The sequence below is a fragment of the Mustela nigripes genome, chromosome 9 (genome assembly GCF_022355385.1).
Source record: "Mustela nigripes isolate SB6536 chromosome 9, MUSNIG.SB6536, whole genome shotgun sequence".
Lineage (NCBI taxonomy): Eukaryota > Metazoa > Chordata > Mammalia > Carnivora > Mustelidae > Mustela > Mustela nigripes.
Window position 1 is genome coordinate 66,838,649 of NC_081565.1, and position 24,153 is coordinate 66,862,801.

Genomic DNA, 24,153 nt, shown 5'->3' on the forward strand with positions numbered 1-24,153 from the left:
ACAAGAAATACTAGCAATGTCTCGCAAAAATATAATTCCACACATGAACTCCCAAGAGTAATATAACCACAGAATGTTTTTTTCCCCTGTGTGTTAGTGAAAATAGTTTGCATGTCATGAATGAGAACAAACATTTATAAATGGTTTTTTGAGGGGCGCCTGGGTGGCTCAGTGGGTTAAGCCGCTGCCTTCGGCTCAGGTCATGATCTCGGGGTCCTGGGATCGAGTCCCGCGTTGGGCTCTCTGCTCAGCAGGGGGCCTGCTTCTCTCTCTCTCTCTCTCTCTGCCTGCCTCTCTGTCTACTTGTGATCTCTCTGTCAAATAAATAAATAAATAAATCTTTAAAAAAAAGAAATGGTTTTTTGAGACCGTTTCCTTTGTGACCTAAAATGATCGATCTTACATTGTTAAGACATTGCGCTTATTGAGTTTTAGCCCCATACAAAGCACCTTTTAATTTTATTAATGTAATTATAAATTTCACCTATGTAATTATAATGATGACAGCCAGAGGACAGCGAGTGAGTTGGAGGAAATCAGAGGTGGAGACAAACCACGAGAGACTGTGGACTCAGAAAAAAACTGAGGGTTTTGGGAGGGAGGATTGGGGGTGGGATGAGCCTGGTGGTGGGTATTAAGGAGGGCATGTATTGCATGGAGCACTGGATGTGGTGCATAAACAATGAATTTTGAAACACTGAAAAAAAATTAAATTTAAAAAAATGTCCTAATTTTATGTATGAAATTGCTTTATTTCTAGGGTTTACAGATTGGTACTCGAGAATTGGAAGAGATGGGAGCAAAATTTTGTGTTGGTCTGTTGCGTTTGAAAAGACTGACGTCCCCATTGGAATATAATCTGCCTTCCAGCCTGCTTGACTTTGAAAATGACTTGATTGAATCGAACTGCAAAGTAACTAGGTAAGACACACTTGTTTCCTTCTGTTATTATGTGCAGTATACTGTTAGACTTCATTAAATTGAGGAAAGGCACAGAGATTTTGATAGCCAAGAATAGTTTTAGGATTAATATAATTAAGTTTAAATGTCTAGATTACATACTTGTTTGTTCCAAATTGTGATAATATTCTTCATTCTTTTATTTGGATTGAGATTGTAATGAAACATCCTTGTGTTTTGAATGCTATTTTTAGTGATCTTAATGATTTACCCTTTTTTTAAAAAAAGATTTTATTTATTTATTTGACAGAGAGAGAGAGAGAGAGATCACAAGTAGGCAGAGAGGCAGGCAGAGAGAGAGGGGGAAGCAGGCCCCCCGCTGAGCAGAGAGCCCTATGTGGGGTTCCATCTCAGGACCTTGAGATCATGACCTGAGCTGAAGGCAGAGGCTTAACCCACTGAGCCACCCAGGTGCCCCAGTGGTTTACCTTTAAACCCCCAAAAAAGCAATGTGGAAAAGAGTACTTAGGTTATATTTAAATTAAGAGGACTTAGAATCAGGATTCATACTTGAAATTTTATTTTGTTGATATCTACACACATCAAATGGCTTTCCAGTAACTTTCTGTTTACATATACTAAAACTAGCTAATTAATTTAATATCCTGCCAAATAATTTAATTAACTTATTTATTTATGTTCACCAAGTAATATTCTCAATAGATAAACCTTTGCTCCTTAAATATTTATAAAATTTTGATCAGTTACAGCCTCAGATGTAATTCAGTATTATAAATCTTTTTTTTTTTTTTTTTTAAGATTTTGTTTATTTATTTGACAGAGATCACAAGTAGGCAGAGAGGCAGGCAGAGAGAGAGGGGGGAAGCAGGGTCCCTGCTGAGCAGAGAGCCCGATGTGGGGCTCGATGTGGACCCTGAGTTCCCATGACCTGAGCCGAAGGCAGAGGCTTAACCCACTGAGCCACCCAGGCGCCCCCAGTATTATAAATCTTAATCATAATACCAGATCTTAGCATTTTATAGTTTGATGGATATGGGTAAGAAAATTCTCATTTTGTGGAATGTTCATGATTTTTCTTGTTAGATACTGACTTGTCATTTGTCAGTTTATTGCTATGCTCTGTTATATATATTAGTTTAGGAGTTTTATGTGTGGTGAAACATTAGTTAGAACTCTGTTCTTTTTAATGTGATCATCGAGACAGTAATCACCTGAGTTCTCTACTGGAATTACATATTTATTATAAAGATTGTCCATTGTTCTGACTAATATTTAGAAGCCTTCCTTCAAGTTATTTCAGGTGTTCTTTATTCTCCTAGGTTTATCAAAGTATAATTCACAAATATAGATTTGTAGAATTGTAAGATTTTGTGATGCTTTGATATATGTATGCATTGTACAAGGATTGCTCCCAACACACCCATCCATCAGTGCATGTTTTGGTGTGTGTGTGAATGAATATGACCATTTCAGTTCTGCTCTTCAAATTTCAGTCATACAGTCTAGTATTATCAGCTGTAGTCACCATTCCTTTTTAGTGACGCCTTCAGACCTTATTCATCTCAAAGCTGAAAATTTGTACCATTTTACCAGTCTTTCCTTTTTTCCCTACACCCCAGTCCCCTGGCAGCCACTTGCCTACTCTCTGTTTCTCTGAGGTCCATTTTTTTGTTTTTGTTTTTGTTTTGATTCCACATGTAAGTGACACCATGTAGTAACTGTCTGTCTTTGATTTATTTCACTTAGCATACTGCCCTCCAGTTTTATCCATGTAGCAAACGAAAGGATTTCCTTCTTTTTAAAGGCTAAATTATACTTCATTATATATCTGTATATTACATTTTCTTTATCCATTCATCCATTGATGGACACTTAAGTTATTTTGATACTTTGTTACAAATAATACTGCTTTGAACATGGGAGTGCAGATATTTCTTTGACAGCTAATGATTTTATTTCCTTTGGCTATGTCCCCAGAAGTGGTGCTGCTGGATGATATGGCAGTTCTACTTTTAATTTCTTGAGGAACCTCCATACTGTTTTCCATAGTGCCTATACCAGTCTGTGTGGTGACCAGCACATATATCTGTTGGCCATTCATATGTCTTCTTTGGAAAAATGTGTATTTAGGTCCTTTTCTCCATTTTAAAAAATTGGGTTTTTTTTTTGCTTTTGAGCTGTGAATTCTGTGTATGTCTGGTATTAACCCCTTATTGAATGTGTGCTTTGCAAATATTTTCTCCTATTCCATAGGTTGTCTTTTTATTTTGTTGATGGTTTTCTTTGCTGTATAAAAGCTTTGTAGTTTGATGTGGACCTACTTTTTTATTTTTGCTTCTATTGCCTTTGCTTTTGGTGTCAAAAAAATTATTGCTAAGCCCAGTGTCAAAAGAGTTTACCCATTTTGTTTTCTTCTAGGAGTTTTATGGTTTCATTTCTTACTTTCTAGTCATTAATCTGTTTTGAGTTGATATTTGTATATGGCGTAAGGTAGGGGTCTAGGTTTATTCTTTTGTATTTGTCTAGTTTTCCCAGCACCATTTAATGAAGAGGCTGTCTTTTCCCAATGCATATTCTTGGTTCCTTTGTCAAAAATTAATTGGCTGTATATGCAGGGGTTTGCTTCTGGGCTCTCTATTCTGTTCATTGATCTATGTGTCTAGTCTTTATGCCAGCACCATTATCGTAGGATTATTTGAAATCAGGAAGTGTGATGCCTCCACCTTCATTCTTTTTCAAGATTGCTTTGGCTATTCAGGGTCTTTTGTAGTTCAACTGTTTCTTTGAAAAATGTCATTGACATTTTGATAGGGATTGCATTGAATCTGTAGATTGCTTTTGGTAGTGTGGGCATTTTAACAACGTTAGTTCTTCTAATCCATGAGCACAGACTGTGTTTCTGTTTATTTGTGTCTTCTTCAATTTCTTTTATTGCTTTCTTATAGTATATATCTTCTACCTCCTTGAGTAACTTAGTCCTGTTTTATTCTTTTTGCTGCCTTAGTAAGTAGGATTGTTTTCTTAACTTCTCTTTCATGGTTCATTGTCGGTGTATAGAAATGCAACTGTTTTTTGTGTATTTTGTTTCCTGCATCATTACTGAAATTGTTCATTATATCTAACATTTTTTTATGAAGTTTTTAGGGTATCTGTATATAACCTTTCATTTGTACTAAGAGAAAATTTTACTTCTTCCTTTCTGATTTTGATGTCCTTTGTTTCTCTTTTTCTTGCCTAATTGCTCCTAGGATTACCAGTACTAGGTTAAATAATAGTGGTGAGAATAGGCATTCTTGTGTTTTTTCTGATCTTAGAGGAAAAGCTGTAGCACTTTATCACTGGATATGATGTTAGCTGTGGGCTTATAATATATCAACTTACTATGTAAAGGTGTGTGTCATCCTCTTTCAGTTTTTATCAGGAATGGGTGTTGAATTTTGTCGAGATATTTTTTCTGCATCCATTGAGGTGATCACATGATTTTTATTCTTCATTTTGTTAATGAGGTATATCACATTGTTTGGTTTACAAATGTTGAACCATCCTTGCATCCCAGAGATGAATCCCACTTGATTATGGTATATGTTTGATCCTTTGAATGTATTGTTGAGTTGAATTTCCTAATACTTTATTGAGGATTTTTGCATCTAAGTTCATCAGGGATATTGGCCTCTAATTTGTTTTTTTGAGTGCCCTTGTCTGGCTTTAGTATTGTTATGCCCTCCCCCCTCAAAATGGGTCCATGATTAAAGGAGCGAGACTGATATAAAGCAAAGGTCAAGTAAAGATTTATTGCGTACCATGCATCAAGAATCAGACCGAATGTTTGGGGACGCACCTCTTACAAGAGAGGGTGACCCTTCTCTGTTTCACAGACTAGCTTTTAAGGGCAAAGGCCATGCGGTTGGGCCTGGCCACGCATAGGTGGCCAATGAAACTGTAACACACAGAAAAAGCTGCAAAGTCATGCTAGGTGACCAACTGAATTACAATTTACCCTAGTAGACATTTGAACCAGCCTATGACCTTCGTCAGAATTGGCACCCAAAATGTGCCCATAGGGCAGGGCTCATACTCCTTGGTAACTAGGGAGACAGTATGCATCCCCCTACTGATCAGATGTCTCCACCTGGCCTGACCCACCCTTGTATTTTAGCTTTGTTACCTTGGGCTGGTTTCCAGGACTTGTTTTTAAGAAAGTCCCCTGGGGGAAGGGGAGTAGGGATAGTTTAAACAACATTATTGTTTTAACCTTGATGGAAGCCTCTGGCTAAATAGGTCCTTACCGTATCAGGGTAATGCTGGCCTTGTAATATGAGTTTGGATGTGTTCCCTCTTCTATTTTGGGAGGAGCTTGAACGGATTGATACTAGTTCTTCTTTAAATGTTTTGTAGAATTCATCAGTGAAGCTCTCTGGTCATGAACTATTCTTTGTTGGGAGATTTTTGGTTACTGATTTAGTCTCCTTAGTAACAATTGGTCTGGTTAGGATTTTCTATTTATTTTTTCATGATTTAGTCTTGGTAGATTATACATTTCTAGGAATTTATCCATTTCTTCTAGGTTATTCTATTTGTTGGCATATTGTTGTTCATAGTAATCTCTTACAGTCCTTTGTATTTTTTGGTATCAGTTGTAGTATGTCCTCTTTGATGTATAATTTTATTTGAATTCTCTTTTTTCTTGTAAAGTTTAGCTAACAATATTTTTTTTTTCTTCAGAACATTAGCTCTTGGTTTCATTCATCTTCTTTTTTTCTTTTTAGTCTCTCTTGCATTTATGTCTGCTCTGCCTTTGTTATTTCCTCCCTCAGCTAACTTTGGGCTTAGTTTGTCCTTTTTTCTTGAGGCATAAAGTTAGATTATTTGAGATCTTCCTTTTTTCTTACTGTAGGTGTTTATCACACTAAATTACCCTATTAAAACTGTTTTTGTTGCATCCCATAAATTTTGGTATGTTGTGTTTCTATTTTCACTTGTCTCAAGATAATGTTTTGATTTTTCTTGACTCATGTTCAGGAACATGTTTAATCTTCACATATTTGTGAGTTTTTTCTTTTTGTAATTGATTTCTAGTTTTAAACTGTTGTGGTTAGAAAAAATGCTTGATATGATTTCAGTTGTCTTTTATTTTTTAAGATTTATTTGTGTCCTCACAAATTGTGTCCTCACATGTGATTTACCTTGAATAATGTTCTATGTGTGTTTGAGAAGAATATATTATTTTGCTGTTGTTGGTTGGAATATTCTGTATATGTCTGTTAAGATCCATGTGGTCTAACATGTAGTTTAATTCTAGTGTTTTCTTATTGATTTTCTGTCTGGATGATCTATCCATGTTGGAAGTGGGTACTTCAAGTCCCCTGCTAGTATTGTATTGCTGTGCATTTCCTTCTTTAGATTTATCTATATTTGCTTTATTTAATATGTGCTTTTATGTCAAGTGCATAGGTATTTATAATTATTATATCCTCTTAATTGACACTTTTATCTTTATATGATGACCTTCTTTTTCATTTTTTTTTTCTTCCTGATGTGAGTGCCGCTGACTCCTGCTGTCTTTTGGTTTCTATTTACATTGAATATCTTTTTCCATCACTTTGCTTTCGGTCTATGTGTGTCCTTAAAGCTGAGGTGAATCTCTTACAGGGAACATAGAGTTGGGTGTTAACATTTTTTTTCTTAAATCCATTCAGTCACTCTATATTTTGTGCTTGAAGAATTTAGTCCACTTAAATGTAAAGTAATTATTGATAGGTATAGGCATACTGTTGCCATTTTGTTCATTGTTTTCTGGCTGTTTTGTAATTTCTTTGTTCCTTTCTTCCTTTTTTGCTTGCTTCCTTTGTGACTTGATGATTTTTTGTAGTGGTATACTTTTTTTTTAACATGGCTATAAAAAATTTAATGACTTCAGAGAATGGTGTAGTGGTATACTTTGATTTCTTTATCTTTTGTGTGTCTACTATAGGTTTTGTGTTGTGGTTACCATGAGAGTTACATAAAACATATTTATGATAGCCTAGTTTAAGCTGATAATAACTTAACTTCAAATATATACCAAAACTCCTCCTTCCCCACATTTTGTTTTTGACATCACAGTTTGCATCTTTTTTACATTGTATATCCATTAACAAATTATTGTAGTTATGGTTATTTTTAATACTTTCATACTAGATTCATAAATGATTTTCCCACTACCATTGAAAAATTACAGTATGAATGTAACTATATATTCACCTTAACAATTTAATTGTAATTATATATCATATACATATATTCATATACATATATTCATATATATTCACATGCAGTTTGAATGCAACTATATATTCACCTTTACCAGTGAGTTTTATGCTGTCACTTGTTTTTCTGTTATTAGCATACTTTCATTTGAGCTTGAAAAACTCTCTTAACATTTCTTTTAAGCCCAGTCCTATGGTGATGAACTCCTTCAGTTTTTTTGGTCTGGAAAATTTTTTATTTTTCCTTCAATTCCGATTGACAGCTTTGCCAGGAAAAGTATTCCTGGTTGGTTGGGAGTGTGTTTCTTTTAGCACTTTGTAGGAATCCTTCCACTCACTTCTAGCCAGCAAGATTTCTGCTGAAAAAAATCTGCTAATAATCTTATGTGGGTTCTCATGTACATAACAGGTTGCTTTTCTCTTGCTACTTTAAAGATTTTCCTTGTCTTTAACTTTGACACTTTAATTATAATGTGTCTTGGTGTGGGCCTTTTTGGATTCATCATTTTGGATCTTCGTAAATCTGGATGTCTGATATCTTTTTCTTTCCCCAGGGTAGGGAAATTTTCAGCCATTATTTCTTTGAATAAGCTTTCTGTCCCTTTATCTCTTCTTCTGGGACCTCTGTAATGAATATATTGGTTTGTTCGTTGATGTCCCTTAAGTCCCTTAAGTAATTTTCGCTCTTCATTCTTCTTTTTGTTCCTCTTTGGATGAATCCTGCTTCCCTTTTGGAGTTCACTGATGCTTTCTTCCATTTGCTCTAGCCTGCTGCTGAAGCCTCTATTGAATTTTTCAGTTATTATATTCTTCAGTTCTATGATTTCTACACAATATTTTTTCATATCTTCTCTCTGTTGAAATTCTCACTTTGTTCATGCATTGCTCCTGACTTTGTTGAAAATCTTTATTACCATTATTTTGAAATCTGTATCAGGTATATCATTTATCTGCATTCTTTGAGATCTCTTTCTGGGTATTTATCTTGGTCTTTTGTTTGAAATAGATTTCTCTGTTTCTTCATTTTCCATGACTCTCTGTTTTGGTTTCTGCACATTAGATGAAATAGCCATCTCTCCCAATTTGTGGCAGAATGTTCTTGTGTAGGAGATAAACTTCATTCATTATTCTGACTTGAGCTTCTAGTTGTGTCTCAGGCTTTTGTGATTGCCCAGACCTCTTTCTTCGTCTTTAGTGCCAGTGGTTGAGGGTCCCAGGTCATAGTAGTATCCCAAAAAGGAGGATCATAATCGCGCTTAGATGCAGGATGATTAGAAGCTGGACCTTTTAGCAGCAGCTAGAAAAGTCTGTAGTTAAGCCCTTCCGGGGAAAAACTGGGAGATGGGTATTTTTGCCTCTTCCCTTTGTGGTAGCCTGACTATATGGCTATTAGGACGTGCCTCTGTGCCTAAGAACTGTTTGTTCGATAGGGTACATGGGATTCATGGATGCAAGCCCTGCTGGCTTCTAGAACCAGGCTGTCTGTAGATCTGTCTCCTCAGTGGCAGCCACAATAGCTGAGGCGTCAGATGTAACGTACTTTGGTTACTGGAGCACCCTGCCGGAAGAAGGCAGGATATGTATCTGCTGACTTCCCCAGTCTCTGAAGAGGATGGCAGTCCACAATCCCTGCTAAATTAGAAGTCTGGCCCTCAGGCTGCAGCTTCTAAAATATGCCAATGAAACTTTTTAAGGGAAAGACTGGGAGACAGGCGGTTTTGCCTGCTTCCTTTGTGCTGAACACACACACACACACACACACACACACACACATGCGTGCTTGTGCATTCCAGTTAAGACTTGGTTCTTTGTTTATTATAGTCTTGTGCATCCTGTGAACACAAGTCCTGTTGACTGTCGGAGTTAGGTGCTTTTTCTAACCAACTTTTAACTCACCTATCCTTTCTTTAGCTGGGTCTAATCTTTTAGCTTTCTAATTATTAATTATACTTAATTAGGGGGATTAAGGGGAAAAAATACCTGCAGGGCACTGGGAGGTGATTTAAAAAATTTTTGAGAAAATGTTGCTGTGGGGCATAAGGTCCAGTAGCTGTCATTCTGGAGGCCCAGTTGGACTTACCTTTGAGCAGACTTTCACTTACTCTCCTGACCTTCATTTCTGTCTTTTGGCCCTAACTGAATAGCCTCTCTGATAAAAGTTTTTAGAAAGTCATCTTTCCCACTTTCTAAACTAGGGAATAACCTGAGGAAGATGATCTGAAAGTCTAACTGCTCTTTATAAAATCTTTTAATCAATTATTCTCTTTTCAATTGCACCCTGATAACCAGGTTATTGCCCAGATTATTTTAGCTTTCCTTTGACTTTGTAATGCAAATCAGCGTTTTCCCCATGGCTTCCCCTGTTGTAAGTACTTGAGCAAAGTAGAGGTTGGTACTCAGACCCCATTCATTTTTCATCCATCTGCTTTCATCTTCTAACATTTGTTGATGTCTCTTCTCTGCTATTATTTCCTCTTCAGTTTTCTTTTTCCTGTGGATTATCCTTTTAAAAAGTTACTCTTTTACAATCATCTTTGTTGCTCTTGAGATTCACTGTATTTACCAGAAGTTATAGAACTTCTTTTTCAGCAAAGCCTGTGGTTGAAAATTAATCACGTTTTATATTCCCAGAGCATTCATTGAAAATTACCATACACAAATCATTTTAACTTTACTTAATTGTATCTGTTGTATAATAAAAATTTCATCGGCTGTAACACTAAGTCTGCATTGTATCTTTCCTAGGGGCGTGTGTTTATTTTAGGTCAAAGCTGGGAATATTGGTAGAGCTCATTTAAAACTTACAACTAGGTAGTATTTTTGTACTTAGCGGAAGTGTTTTATTTTACCTGTCACCTGAGCTATTAAAGAGTCCTCTCAGCGAGTCTCATTTAAAGTATTTGAGAATTAATAAAACATTTAACAGTGCTGCACATCAGGATATGGTTAGTGGGGACTACATTCAGGATATCATGTATACAGTAGAAGTACTTGAAGTTTGAATATATTTAAAACATTATAGGAAAGCAAAGTTGAAAAATGCCGAACTCTATACAGTGTCTTATCATAATAAAAACATATGCCTGTGTTTAAATGAAGCCTAATGACTGTCTTCTAATTAGTGTTTTGACCTGTTTTCTTTCTTTTTTTTATTGAGATGAAGTTCATAAGCATAAAATCAGTCATTTTAAAGTGAACAATTAAATGGTGTTTAATATGTTCACAATATTGTGTAACTACCAGCCACCTCTGTCTAGTTCCAAAACTTCTCATAGCACCCCCAAAGAAAACCCTCATACCCGTTAAACAGTCATATCCAGACCCTGACAACCACTCATCTGCTTTTTGTCTCTGGATTTACCTGTTCTGGATATTTCAGATAAATGGAATCATATGGTTTATGGTCTTTTATGTCTGGTTTCACTCATTTAGCTTGTTTACAAGGTTCATCTGTGGTGTAGCATGTGTTGGCACTTAATTTGTATTTGTGCATACAGCATGGACATTAGAAAATTTGGTGAGAAATTGTTCTTAATGCAACTAATAAAATAAATAGGACTTAAGCTGGAGAAAATCTTTAAAATATGCTTAGCATTTGTTCTGTTTTTTTGTTAATACTTTTTTAAAAATCTAATTTGATGCATTTTGATAAAGATAGAGTACTTTTCTCATCAGGTATAGAGAATGAGTACAGGCCTGTGAATGAGTTAACATCATCATGTTTCTTGGTTAAAGGCTCTGCCTCTGTTGCTAGCATTATCACAGAGACTGACTGGAAGTTACTGGTAAGGTAGTACAAAGATTCTCATTGCTACAGACTGTTAACACTAGAATGAAATATTAGCCTCTGTATTTTCTGTACTTTTTTCATGTGAAGCTAGTGTTTATTGTAAATATGTAAGAACTTTTTCTTCTGAGAAAATTAAATTAATATTATTAAAGAGAAATTTATTTGTGACACTGTTACAGACTACGAAGGCAGACTGTTCAGGAGGACTGCTACTAGGGGTGAAGGCAGTGAGGCAAGGTGGAGATTTACAGCCAGGGAGTAGGGAGGGGGCTTGGTGGATGGAAAATTACTGAGAGGAACTCACATATAAGGGAGATTCTGGCTAAACCTACTTGATGGAGTTTTTGCTAAAGCAGGCCAGACTGATGAGATACAGAGAGTGAGGGATTTTGATAAAACTGACTCAGCAAGATTCTTACCACAGCTAGACTAAGCAGGGGAGCCCCTGAGGACAGAGCCCAAGGTCAGGGCCTAGTCTGTAAGAGGACTCAGAAGAACCTAATTCAAGTTTGGTCAGGGACAGAGTCTGTCAGTATAGACCGTTTGTGGCCACATGTTAATGGCAGTATTTACAGCAATGCAGTCAAACTTACTGTTATTAATGTGCTTTATTTTAAATGTATAGTTTACCGTTTAATCAAGCTGCTCCTTAAAAAATCCTTTTTAATGGCTGTGAGGCACATGCTTGAGTCTGGTGTTCATTTGTGAGTGTCATTTATTGTAACTGTGTAGAAAATTCTTACAGCTATAATTAGATTAGAATTTTTCTAGGGAGATAAATCATGCCATGTAATTGAAGATCATATTATCTCTTCTGTCCACTGGAAATCATAGTTGCTCATAACTAAAAGTGAACCATTTGTGTTTTTGTGCAAAGTCAATGAAATGCTCTTGTACCTACAAATACAGAGGATATTAAAATCATCTGGGAAAATAAGTTGGGAACTTAATGTGAATACTTCAGGACCCCAGGCCAGATTTGATTATAATGAAAGCTTTGAGGCTTATCATAAGAAAAAGAAATGATCCTTACCATTGAGATCCAGATAAGTATGAAGTTAGTAATTGTTAATCTCTAAGACAGCAGTGTAAAGAATTTGATGATTTTAGGTACTTATTAATATTTATAAGCTATATTCTCAGTAGCCTCTTGGAAGAATGAAGTTATTCCTCTTAGTGCCTGTTTGAGACGTCAAAGTAAGAAAATGGTATATCAGAATAAGGAAGAATACATATTGTTTCCAAGACGATTCATTCTGTCCTCTGGCAGGCTATGGAGTAGGCAGGTGGTCCCAGTCTGGCAAGGGACGGAGCTAACTGGAGGTGGGTTTGCAAAACTTGTCAAACTTGTCTAGCCATGGTTCACGTGTCCCCCTCTAAGTAGTTGCCCTTCAGAGGTCACTGTGGAAAGCCTAGGGCTTCGCCTTTCCTCAGTACCACAATACTGCCCCAGATTCCCTTGTTTATTTTCTGGTTTGTTTGTTTTGCTGCTTTCTGCTTTGCTTTTCAGCCTCTTGCACTGTGTATTTTATGAATTTGTCACACGCCTCCAGGGGAGAACTGTTGGGGTCATATCTCTGCAACTCCCTTTTTTCAGGAAACGTGGCAGCTCTGAACTCCAATTTTTGCCTCCAATCCTTTGAAATTGCTGAAAGCTCTGATGACTTCTCTGCCTCTTAGCAGCTGCCCTTGCCTTGCCTTGGGTTCTTCTGGACTTTGCCCCATGCACCTTTTCTCTTGATTTTGCTTTGTATCCTTTCACTGTAATATCCGTCACAGCTGTTAATGCAGCTGTGTGCGGAATCCTGTACGTCTGGCTAGCGCATCACTAGACCAGGGATGGCCTTGGGACCCAAACACGCATGCCCATTTTGAATTTCTGTTAAGTTTGATTATTATCTCCGAGATTTTTCTGTTCTATTGAGAGCCATCAGAGACAGATGGTATTGTTACCCCTTTTCATATGTGTAAACTGAGGCTCAGAGATGAATTGACCCACGGTCATCTGTCTGGTAATTCTCAACGAAACCAGGAATTGTGCCCAGATTGATTGGACTCCAGAATTCCCCTGTGCTTTCATTGTATCTTGTATCTTCCAAGTGACTAAGCAAAATTACTAAAAGGGAATGGTTTCAGCTTTTGAGGGTGTCCTGTATTATTGAGAAAACAACTATTTAACCTTTTCGCTTTGTATAAGGAATGTTTTTAGATCAATAGTAATATAAAGTCAGTTGGAGTTTAGTGACTGTTTTTTGAAGGCAGCTTGGTTATATTTGTGGTCCAAGAAATATCAGTAAATTAACAACTTTCTTTCCTTCCCCTCCACCATAGATGATCCTGTTAGAAATTCTGTACTCTAATTGTGTGTTGAGTATATATACCTGTGTAGGAATGTGCAAATACTTGTGTATATACACTGTGGACATTTAAGACTGACAAAATTGTTAACTTGTATTTTCTATGGATAATTTTGTTTGCTTTGATATTTAGTAGATAAAACATCTCTTATGAGCTGGGAATCAAATTATAGAAATAAAACATTCTCTGATATTTAGGCAGATAGAGCCTTTACTTTCACATGAGACCTGATAATTCGATACAGGAAAGACATAATCAGCAAGTCACAAATTGCTGCTAATTTGGGCAATGGAGTATATTTCTGTTTGTGTATCAGTTTCAGAATTTCTCCCCTAGGATATCTTTATTGTGCTGTCTGAAAACAGGTAGGTTAGTTTCAAAATTGTAGAAGAGTAGGAGGTTAAGGGAGGATTCGAAGTTACAAAAGTAAGGCAGTATTTTTAGTCCTTTTGGTGTGGTGCCAGCCCATTACCTGGGCCCTTTAGGAACTGATTAGCTTTTTTCTGTAACAAGGTAGGTTTTATTAATTTTATAATAGCATTTTATATTTGTACAGTTTAAGAATTTACAGATGCTTTCATACTTACTACCTAATTGGAGTCAAACAACTTGTGAGGTAGTGGGGCTGACAGTTATCTCTGCTTTTATTCTGGAGAAAAGCCAGTGCTTGGAGAGAGTATGTGACTTGTTCAGGGTCATGCAGCTGGCTAGTGGGAGAAGAGAGGCACAGGCCCAGAATTTCTGACTCCAGGTCCAGTGTTTTGCTTCTTTCATGCTTTTGTATATAGGTAACAGAGCTGAAGATCTGCTTCCAGGTATCTCAGATGTCCAGTCAGCTCTCCTGCAAGTAGCTGGCCATACATCAGGGGATTTGGTGAATTTATTAGATTCAATATTGCATATGCTTACTAGTTAATATAGTGATAGGCAGAATACTTTCAGAATCTGAATGAAGCACAATTTTTCATCTTTGGAAATTAGTTGGAATTTTAAACCTTTTCTACATCGTAGTGACACCATACAGCAGGGAATTTCAACAAATTCATCCTGTGAGAAAGCCATTTGGGTGAAGGTTTTGATTTTTTTTTTTCCTGAAGCACCATGAGAAGGATTTGGTTTTGGACTAAAATGCTATTCTCTTTTAGAATGAAATGTTTCTTATTGATTAAAATCCAGAAAAGAAGGATGTTAGGGCAACGATACAGAGGCCAGCTGTTGGAGAATGAAGCAGAACAGGGAAACAGGAGTAAGCTTACATGAAGAAAAGTAGAGGGACAAAGAAGTTGTGATGGGAAAAAGGTAATAGTGATAGGAAATAATTGAGTGCTGATTAGAGTTTCTTTTTGTGATCAGAATTTTGTGATTGAATTCCTTTCTACTGATATCAAGGGATTATTTTATAACTCTAGGGCAGATTATCTTAAGGTCTTTCTTTTCCCTGCAGGTTATTGTGAGATATAATGTATATGAAGGCTCTTCCTAAGTTGTACATTGTTCAAAACATGTTGGAATTACTAATAAAAGCAAAGCTGAATTGCTGTGGTCTTGTGCCTTACGTTTTTTTGTTTTATAACACAAAGTATAATAAGTGGGATGGGGTAATATAAAAAGCAGTGATCTTGTGGGCCCTGAGGCTTCTCGTAAGGAGTTCGGCAAATATTTTTTTTTGCGCCTGCAATGTGTCGAGTACTCTTAGGAGCTGAAAGGAGTTACTAATGTGGGTAAGTCACAGCTCCTGACCTTAACATGCTTATGAGAAGATGGACCCACAAATAGGTGGCTTCACCTGCATGGGAGAAGGGACCAGACAGAATGTGCGGGGTACAAACGGAATGCAGAGAAAGGGCGCTTAGCCTGAGATGGGCTTTCATAAAGGAAGAACATTTGCAGATGAGCCTGAGCTATAGTTTGAAGGAAATACGAGTCGGTGGGAGATAAAAGGTGGGAAGCATGTCCAGAGGAGAGGAAGCAACATCAGTGAAGGTCTGTGATGTAAAATGTGAGGCAAGAAGTAGCTCAGAGCTTGGCTGGCAGGACTTGCTTGCTGAGAATTGTAGTTTTATGACTCACTGAGTGGATGATGTTGGGACGAGGGCAAGCGGAAGCAGGCTTGCAGGGGGGAGTCTGATGAGTTCCCTTGCAAACATACAGTGGGGGTATATGTGAGATAGCCGCGCAAACCTGTTCACAAGTGCTTGTGTGCAGAGTGCAAGTTCAGGGGTGAAGTCAGGGCTTGAAATTTGGAATTTGGAAGTACCAGAATGCAACTTAAAATATGGGAGTTTACTCAAAGAGAGCGCGCCAGGAGAGCATTTTTATAAGTGCTTGTTTTTGAGGCATAGGAGGGAGGATAGAGAGCACTTGATCAGCAGTGAGCAGGGACAGAGGGGAATGCGGCACACCAGAAGGGAGGAGTGCTGGAATTTCTACCAGTTAAGGGCAAGAAACAATGGACTGGAGAGTGGCAACTGGAACACTGGCCAGAAGGCTGCTTTCAGGGGAGTGATGGGGATTGAATTCCTCTGTTCCTGCTGTCTCAGGATTCCTGCAGCTCTGACCCTAGGCCTAGCCAGCACTCTCCCTGCTGCCACAGGTGCGCAGGTTAGCACTGAGGGCTGCTTTGCCATTGCTAGATGGACTCACTGCATTTCAGACAGACGGTACACTTTCATGAAGCTGAGGCTAGGAACATGTCCGGTAGGACCTGCAGAAACAGGCATCAAATAGCAGGGTCAGTGTGGGTTCCGAGAATGGACTCAGAGTGTGAAACTGGTCCATTGCTAGGTATCACGAGGGTTGATGCCACGACGTGGATGGAGTTTATGTCGCAGCATATGAAGGAGCCAAGATCAGGAATTGACAGGCTCAAAGTATTTTCTGAGCATTCGTTATTATGGGGTTTCTTGTGCTTCTTAGACTTAACAAAAGTGCTTATTAAGTGTCTGATCCTAGCACTGTTCCAAGTCTCCTTGATGGCTAGGAACTTTTTTGGCTTGATCCTGGGCATTTTTATTGCTTCTGAACCATATTTCTTCTGTTTCCTTAACTTATAAGACTGTTTTCTAGCCTGTAAACTAGGTTTTTTCTTTAAACCCTTTCTCTTAGGTCATGTTGATTAATGCTCTAGTAGTCAGCTTCCCATGTAGAACTAGGTCCTCGCCCTGACCTCGGTGTAGTGGCTGAGGTTCCGGTAACCAGTTTACTTTGTGCCAGTCTGTTTTCTTTGGTGGTGGTATGGGGGGTGGAATTCTACTGTCTGCAGATCTCCTGAACGATGTTTGCCCCCCCACCTACCCACCCACCACATGGATTCTGTGCTCTACCTACCTGTCAGGAGACCCCATGAAGCTGCAGGTAACTGCGCTGCTCTGGTCCCAGTGCCTCCTTGCTGTGGAGTGAGCCTCTCCAGTCCTGCTTGGTTTCCCCAGCCCCTGTACCAGTGGAGTGCATGGCTTTTGAGGAAATCTACCCCCTCCCTTGCATCTCCACTATCATTTCTTCTTATTAGGACAGTCTCCAGGAAGAAAGTAAGCAAGTTTCCCCCCTCATTTCTGTCCTTCCCCCTCTTTTGCTCTAGCAGAAGCCTCCATCTGTCCTGAGAGTCTGTTCTAATAGTCCTGGGACACCCTGAGAATTTGAAACACCAGACTCAAGAAGGAGTGAATTACTGTTTTAAAAAAAAAATGGTCATTTTAGAAGACAAAAATGATTTTTTCCTTCTAATCTCATTTTTTCCCCCAAAGACCTAGTAGATTCATCATAAATATTTCAGTTGCATACCTGAAAGCTATGAAACTTGTGAGTGTTAGGTAAGTCGTAAAGTCTCACGGAGTCCTTTAAGCCACTCAGCTGGCTTATCAGGGCTACTCCATCACAGAGCAAGCTCTGAACTTTTAAAGAAGTTTGCTACATAAGACAAAGGGGGTTTTGCAATATATTTTTAATGAGCAAGATTAAAAAAATTCTAGGGAAAAAAGATAATCTCAGTGGATGAATTTTGCTTTCTCTTTTTAGAAAACAAGAACAGTATAATCCAATAACTTGTCTTTCCTGCCTAGACTTGGAGATAATCTGAACTGAATTTCATATTCAGTGCAGGACTTCTTTCATTCTAGATGCCTAATGACATTTGCTTCTCTGCTCATTTTAACAGATTATTGTTCCCTTTTTATTGTCTGATTTTATAGCTTTTAATTGCATCCATGATGGGAAATCCTTTTTGGAAGCAGGTGGGATATCAAACATATATCTGTGTGAAATTAAGATGGTTTTGGTCACAAAATGGGGACATTGAAATGTTTGTGTAGTGTTTCTTTGATAACGCCGTGTGTGTGCACGCAAGCACGTGTGTGTGTGTAAAATCTCCCAGATGGGGAGAAATCAAGATGGAAAGGCTGTCTTTATCCCAACCTACCTAATGAAATATTCAGAAGCACTTAGTGCTTTTAAGCAAATATCTTATTCTGTGTCCCAAGGGCAAGTAATTAATCTGGGTGTGGAGCATTCACTTGTTTTTCATTTTTATTCTTGACCAATGGAAACTGGGAGGAAGCACGTAAGGGCTGTTTTATGGCAAGTAATCATTGTATAGACTTAGAATAAGTGGTTTTAGTGTTTAAATACCGCACTTTCTTATAAAGGATGAATTAATAAAATAAATAAAGTAAGGCTTACTGAAATGGTCTGTTTAGCCCTGCAAATTGATACAAAGTCCTACAAAAAAGCAACCAAATAGGGGAGTCTCTTGTTTTTTATAGCTGTCTAATTGTAGAGTATATGTCAACAACCTTGTTGTACAATTAATACTTAACATGTCACCATTTATAGTCTCAACTATTATAAATCTCTTTAACTTTTTCATTTGGATAACACTTTTAAAGCTAACGCAAACTACTTGTATTATTTTGAAATCAGATTTAACCCTGTGTGGTCAAATAACCTTGTATTAGAACCTTAGGATCTAATGAAGTCTCGTGTGCTCTATGTGCTCTGGCCACAGCCCTACCACTTACGTGTTGGATGAAGATGAGCCTCGATTCCTTGAAGAAGTGGATTACAGTGCAGAAAGTAATGACGACTTAGATACTGAATTGGCGGAAAACGCAGGGGATTATGAACCTTCTGCTCAGGAGGAAGTACTTTCTGACTCTGAATTATCAAGAACATACCTACCTTAAACCTTCTACCATCTCTTGAAAGTGCAAAACAGAAAGGAACTAGCTTGTTTTTTTCTTACACAGGAAGTTTGAGAGAAATGAGTTAATAGCTGACTCAAGAAAGAAAAAAGTAACTTGGGCCTGTTTGGTTTCAAGACAATAAATATGTTATTAATTCATGATAAAATTGGCACTTGTTTTATTTTAGATATTCAGTGCACTTGATATGGCATTGAATGATCAAATACTGGATTTAATTTTTAAAACAAAACAAAACAAAAGCTGAGTATCATTGCATGAATTTTTATCTTCTTATGGTTATATCCTGCATCAGATGGATACATTTTGAAGTGTGTGAGACTATAAAATCTGAATCCCGAGTTGTTGAAAATCCCGAGTTGTTGAAAACAAATATATATGTACATGGATTTCTCTAGCTGTGACTGTGTAGGGTGAGTAGATACTGAAGATAAGACTGTGCTTCAGAATCATGTTAACTGTGGACTTGTGACTGAAATAACCCAGAGTTTGCCTTGAAAGCGTTACATTCTCCACTTACCAAATTAAAACAAATAAAAGCTATATTAAATGTTGAATTCATTTCGTCATCCTTTTTAACCAGCTCAGATTATTTGGTTTATAGAATCTTTGTGAAGATATTCTAGAAATCCAACATCTGAACACATTGATAAAAATTTGTTTAAAAAAAATGCTGAATTTACTAGTGTTAGACTCTTTAGGGTATAGGTGTACCTCTGAGTGTTGTAAACAATATATTTGAACGGCTCTTTTCTCTAAAAGAAAATAGAGTGTGTATCACAATAGTTTGTTCAGCTTGAAACATGCAGTGAGGATACGATACAGTGTTAAATGTGTATCTGTATATTAAGCGTATTTAGCATTTCCTGAGTTGTGTGATGCTGACCCTGGCGTCTGAGTCTAGATGACTGCAGTGACCGTAAGCCATTTTTTGTAGTGACATCTTTCTGGTTGAAGCTGCCCTGCTGCGGAAATGACTTTGTCTTCAAGTAGAATAAAACTAGTTCAGCGACTTTGGATAAATGCCCTAAGAACTAAGGTTCTGTTAAAATAAAACAAATCTGAAAGAGTTACCTCATTAACAGATTCTTGCCAGATTTTGGTACATTTGGTGCTTCGGTTTTGGTACATTATTCCTGATTAGAAATTTTTAATCTTTATTTTTAAACCTATAATAATGGAAAAGAAATGATAAAATGTATGTCAGATTTTTTGCATTTTCCAAGTCAGTGATTTTCACTGTATCATTTGAGGCATTTTCTCCATAGTGTAGCTCATTTTTGATGTCCTGGCAGCTATGTTTAAAAACATAGTATGGGGCAGTTCATAGAGTTCTTTTTCTCTTAGTAGCCTAAGTCTTAATTAATCTCAGAAAATAGAAGACTAGATTTTGAGGGTTGACAGTCCTCTTGGTGTGTTGGTTAGCTAATTTGGGAAAGATCAGGATACTTTAGCGAAGAAAATATTATTTATTTAATAATTTATCTAATAATTCATAAAGTTATTTATTTTAATTTATATGTTTCACATAGAAAATAATTGCATATTTAATTGTGATTTTTTTTTCCAGAGTGGAATATGGAGCTACTACGTATGTAAATTTTTCTTGATTCTTATAAAACTAGAAATGGAAACACAAGGTATCCACATATGAGAAGTAATTACAGTTACTATAGTGTGCAGATAACTCAGAACTTCAATTTATTATGTTGACAGTGTAAAAATCCCTTGTTGTGTACTATTATAAAATTTCGTATGGGTGACATCCATCTTTTAGTATATGTTACAAACCTGAATATGCCTTTTATTAAATCATTATTCACAAGGTTGAAGAGAAAGTCTTCTATAGTTAGGAAATGATTTTTTCCTTAATAAATAGCTTTATTTATAAAAATTTATAAAATTTCATTTATAAAAATAAAAATTTAAAATCCCAACTTTCTGAATTAGTGGGTAAAACTGTCACTGACTATTAGTAGCTAAAATTGCCCTACATTTTATCTCTGTGGCTATTTCTTTTCAGGATTTTCAAAGAATGTTTGAAATGCCTTCAGTGACATAACCCTGAAAAAGTAATGCGTAGCTGACAAACTGAACCTAATGATAGAGTTTAGACTGATTTAATTTGCCTTGTGTTTGGAACTGCGAATTTCTTAACTGTGGTTTTGGTCTGATCCAGTGGTTCTCATACTGTGTTGTGTACGTCAGAATCACCTGGAGGACTTGCTTCCCAAATCAGAGATCGCTGATCCAGTGTGGCTCTGGGCAGGGCCCCAAATGTGCATTTCTTAAAAATTCTCACGTGGTCATGCTGTAGGAACCACACTGGGAGAACCCCTGTCCTATCTGGTGTGCTCCCTCGGCCTCCAGTTTCCTAGGAGTTGCAGGACCTGTGAACTGTAGATCAGCACCAGGGATGGTTTAGATCAGACTCAGGTGTAGAATCAAGACAGTAGACACACAGAGGTCAGGCAAGGTCACCATGTTCAGGGTTTCACCCCAGGTCTGCCGGCAACTAGCCTCGAGTTCTTGCCGCAGAAGGAGGTGCTGTCCTTGGCCTTTCCCTCAAAGAGTAAGGAACGTGAAAAGCTTGAGGGTCTTTTGTTTCTTGAGTCTGTGAAATTTATCCAGGAAAGGCAGAATGCAAAAAACCTGTGGTTCACATCGGCATTTCCTTTATTGCAGTCATACTATTGTTTGAAGAAAGGGTTTCGTCCTGCTTTAAGTATCCTTACTCAGTTCCTGCCACGTCTGCCAGTGGTGTTTGTTGTTCAGAGACATGGACATTTGTTTGAATTCTAATTACAAATAAGTAACCTGGAGTTCCACTTGAGATATGCACTAACAGCAGTGAATATGCTACTTCAACATTTCAAATATCCAAGTGAAGATGACCGTATTATTATAAGCACTAAAGTGGATAATATAATAAATGTACTGATGGAATTGTCTTTGTGCATGATCCAGAAATAAATGACACTAATGAAACCATAAATGTATCTTTATAAATCCTTTGTTTTCCTATACGTACATTTTTTAAAAAAGGTTTTATTTATTTGAGGGAACATGAGAGGGGGGATGGTCACAGGGAGAAGCAGACTCCCCGCCAAGTGGGGAGCCTGATGCAGGACTCGATCCCAGGGTCGTGACTGATGCTTAACTGGCTGAGCCAGCCAGGCGCCCTTCCTGTATGTACTTGAATCGTTATAAAATATTAATTGAAAATCCGTGAATTCAGTGAATCAGCTACATGTAAGCCCTAGGTCTCTCCATTTGGAAAAAGATGGTGAAGCGATATTTTCAGTTGAAAGACCATTCTACTTCATCCAATGGAATGTTCTTACTAACATGAAGCAAATATTTCTCTGGCTAAAGCCCATTTGAATTCCTGCATAGGAAAAGGGAAACTCAGAAGAAAGTCTCATTTTCTTTATGAAAATTCATGTTTTGAGGGTTCTGTTCCTGGAATGTCAAATTTCGGTTGTTTTCCACCATTAATCATCTATATATAGCCTTTGTACTTACCTATACGGGGCTGACCATTAGGACCTTCTTTTTTGAGACCCTAAGAAGTAACTTGGGCCTGTCCCCACTCCTTCCACCTCATAGCCTTCCTCACACTCCCAAGTCCTTTCGACCTCCTAGCACCTTCTATCAGCTCTTAGGCTTCAGAGCATGGCTGGTTATTGGGGTCATTGAATAAACCTTGCAGTTTGAGGTGGATGCATAGGCAGTACTGAAATCCTAATGAATGGGCCTCCTGTGGTGGCATTTGAGGCACGGTGCAGGCCAGCCAGGGTGACAGTTTGGAGTCTGGGGCCTGGCTGACGCTGTGAGAACTGAAGTGAGCTCTGCCTGTGCGGTTGCGTGCATACGCACTCCCAAACCCCTGCAGAGCGGGGGTGGACCTGTGGTGCCCTTCGCTTCGTAAACCCAGCAGCTTGGGACACTTTGCTGCAGATGCTCAGATGGTTTACCTTTACAGTAACAAATGTGGGGCTGTCCCTTTCCAAGATGTCCTGATAGGATGCCAAGCAAATATGAAGCAAACCGTAACAAAAATCTGGCCGGGGGAATCATGACGCTGGTTTCCGAACATTTTTAACGTGTTCTTAAGGTACATACAGAGCTGTGATGAATGGCAGATGGGAAGAAATTATGGAAGGCAAGGATGCTTGTTACTGAAAAATAAATGGGAAAGACTCGAGTTTAATAAATAAGAATAAAGTCTGCACCTTTGAAAGTAGATGGGCTTCTCTGTAGCTGTTCCTCTAGCCGAAAGTGTAATTAAATTTTAAGACTGGAAACTTACCTTCATGTTCAGTGCTAAATAGTTACTAAAGTCAGATTACATACTCTCTTTGCAGTGTCTTGATTCTTTATGCTTTCTTCCATGTCATCTATATGACTGCTTTTTCTCCTGTTAATTCTTAGAAATGTTTGACATTTCATCTATTTTTCTTTTCAGTTGTGGGCACTTGAAACACAGTGAACGAATTGTATAATTTCATATAAAAAGATAAATTTCAAAATCTGAGAAGATCCCTTTTAAAGGGTTATAATTTGTGTTTAACATAGAGAGAGGAGTGTCTAGTGCACATCTACCTTTGTCAAGGTTTATTTCTCCCTCCTAAACGGCTACATGAGATGAAAATCTATCAAAAACTAAACCCAAGTGAAATAAGTCAAGCAGAGAGAGTCAATTATCATATGGTTTCACTTATTTGTGGAGCATAACAAATAGCATGGAGGACATGGGGAGATGAAGAGGAGAAGGGAGTTGAGGGAAATTGGAAGGGGAGGTGAACCATGAGAGACTATGGACTCTGAAAAACAATCTGAGGGTTTTGAAGGAGGTGGGGGGGGCGGGTGGGAGGTTGGGGGAACCAGGTGGTAGGTATTAGGGCACGGATTGCATGGAGCACTGGGTGTGGTGCAAAAACAATGAATACTGTTACACTGAAAAAGATAAATTAAAACAAAACTAAACTAAACTAAACCAAACTAAACCACCATTCTCACATACATGACAATCCAGATCGCTTACCGGATGGAATGGCCCCGGGCATGCTTGCTTCTTGACTATTCATTCTCCCCTTTGCCCCAAACCATGTTCAAGACCTGTGTGTCCTGTGGCCAATACCTTTCCCTGAGGCTTCAGGAGTGGGGCACAAGAGCTGAGCCCCCCCGCCCATGCAGCCCATCACAAGGATGGTCAGGCAGGCATGTGATCCACGTGAACCCAAACAGCAAATATCGGGACTTCGGCTAGTTATGCTAGGACAAAGGCCCTTCCATGAAAAGGAACGTTGTAGCTACTGCTGGCCTCTGTGCAGCCCTGAGAGGAGAACACTCCCAAGACGAGCCAGTGTTGAAAGAACAGAGCCGAAAGTGAGAGAAACTGGATCTTTTTATCACTGGAGCCCTGTATTGAGCTTTCTGTGAAACCTTGAATTAGGCAGTTGCATTGTTCAGGCTTTTAAAATTGAATTTCACTGGTGAAGGTTTGTCTTACACAGGTGTGTCTGAAACCTATCTGAAAAACCAGCAACCTTTAGTGTCGGGGGGATGGCCCTACCCAAAGCACACATCCTGAGAGCGGTTAAAAGAAAGGGACAAATCCCTTTACCCAAAGGGACACTCT

General features: G+C 38.0%; 1 protein-coding gene across 4 annotated transcripts in view; it reads left to right on the forward strand.

Annotated features, from left to right (window-relative positions):
- AGTPBP1 (ATP/GTP binding carboxypeptidase 1) overlaps window positions 1-19,066 on the forward strand; it is a 158,874-nt gene extending 139,808 nt beyond the window's left edge. For 3 of the 4 annotated variants that reach the window (XM_059411753.1, XM_059411756.1, XM_059411755.1), the window contains 2 exons: window positions 761-921; window positions 18,314-19,066. In XM_059411753.1, coding sequence (XP_059267736.1) covers window positions 761-921; window positions 18,314-18,491 — 339 coding nt within the window. In that variant the 3' untranslated portion in view covers window positions 18,492-19,066. Of the gene's footprint in view, window positions 1-760; window positions 922-12,553; window positions 14,849-18,313 lie in introns of those variants that run through there. The other variant, XM_059411754.1, reaches the window with a different exon arrangement.
- Window positions 19,067-24,153: the final 5,087 nt, after the last annotated feature.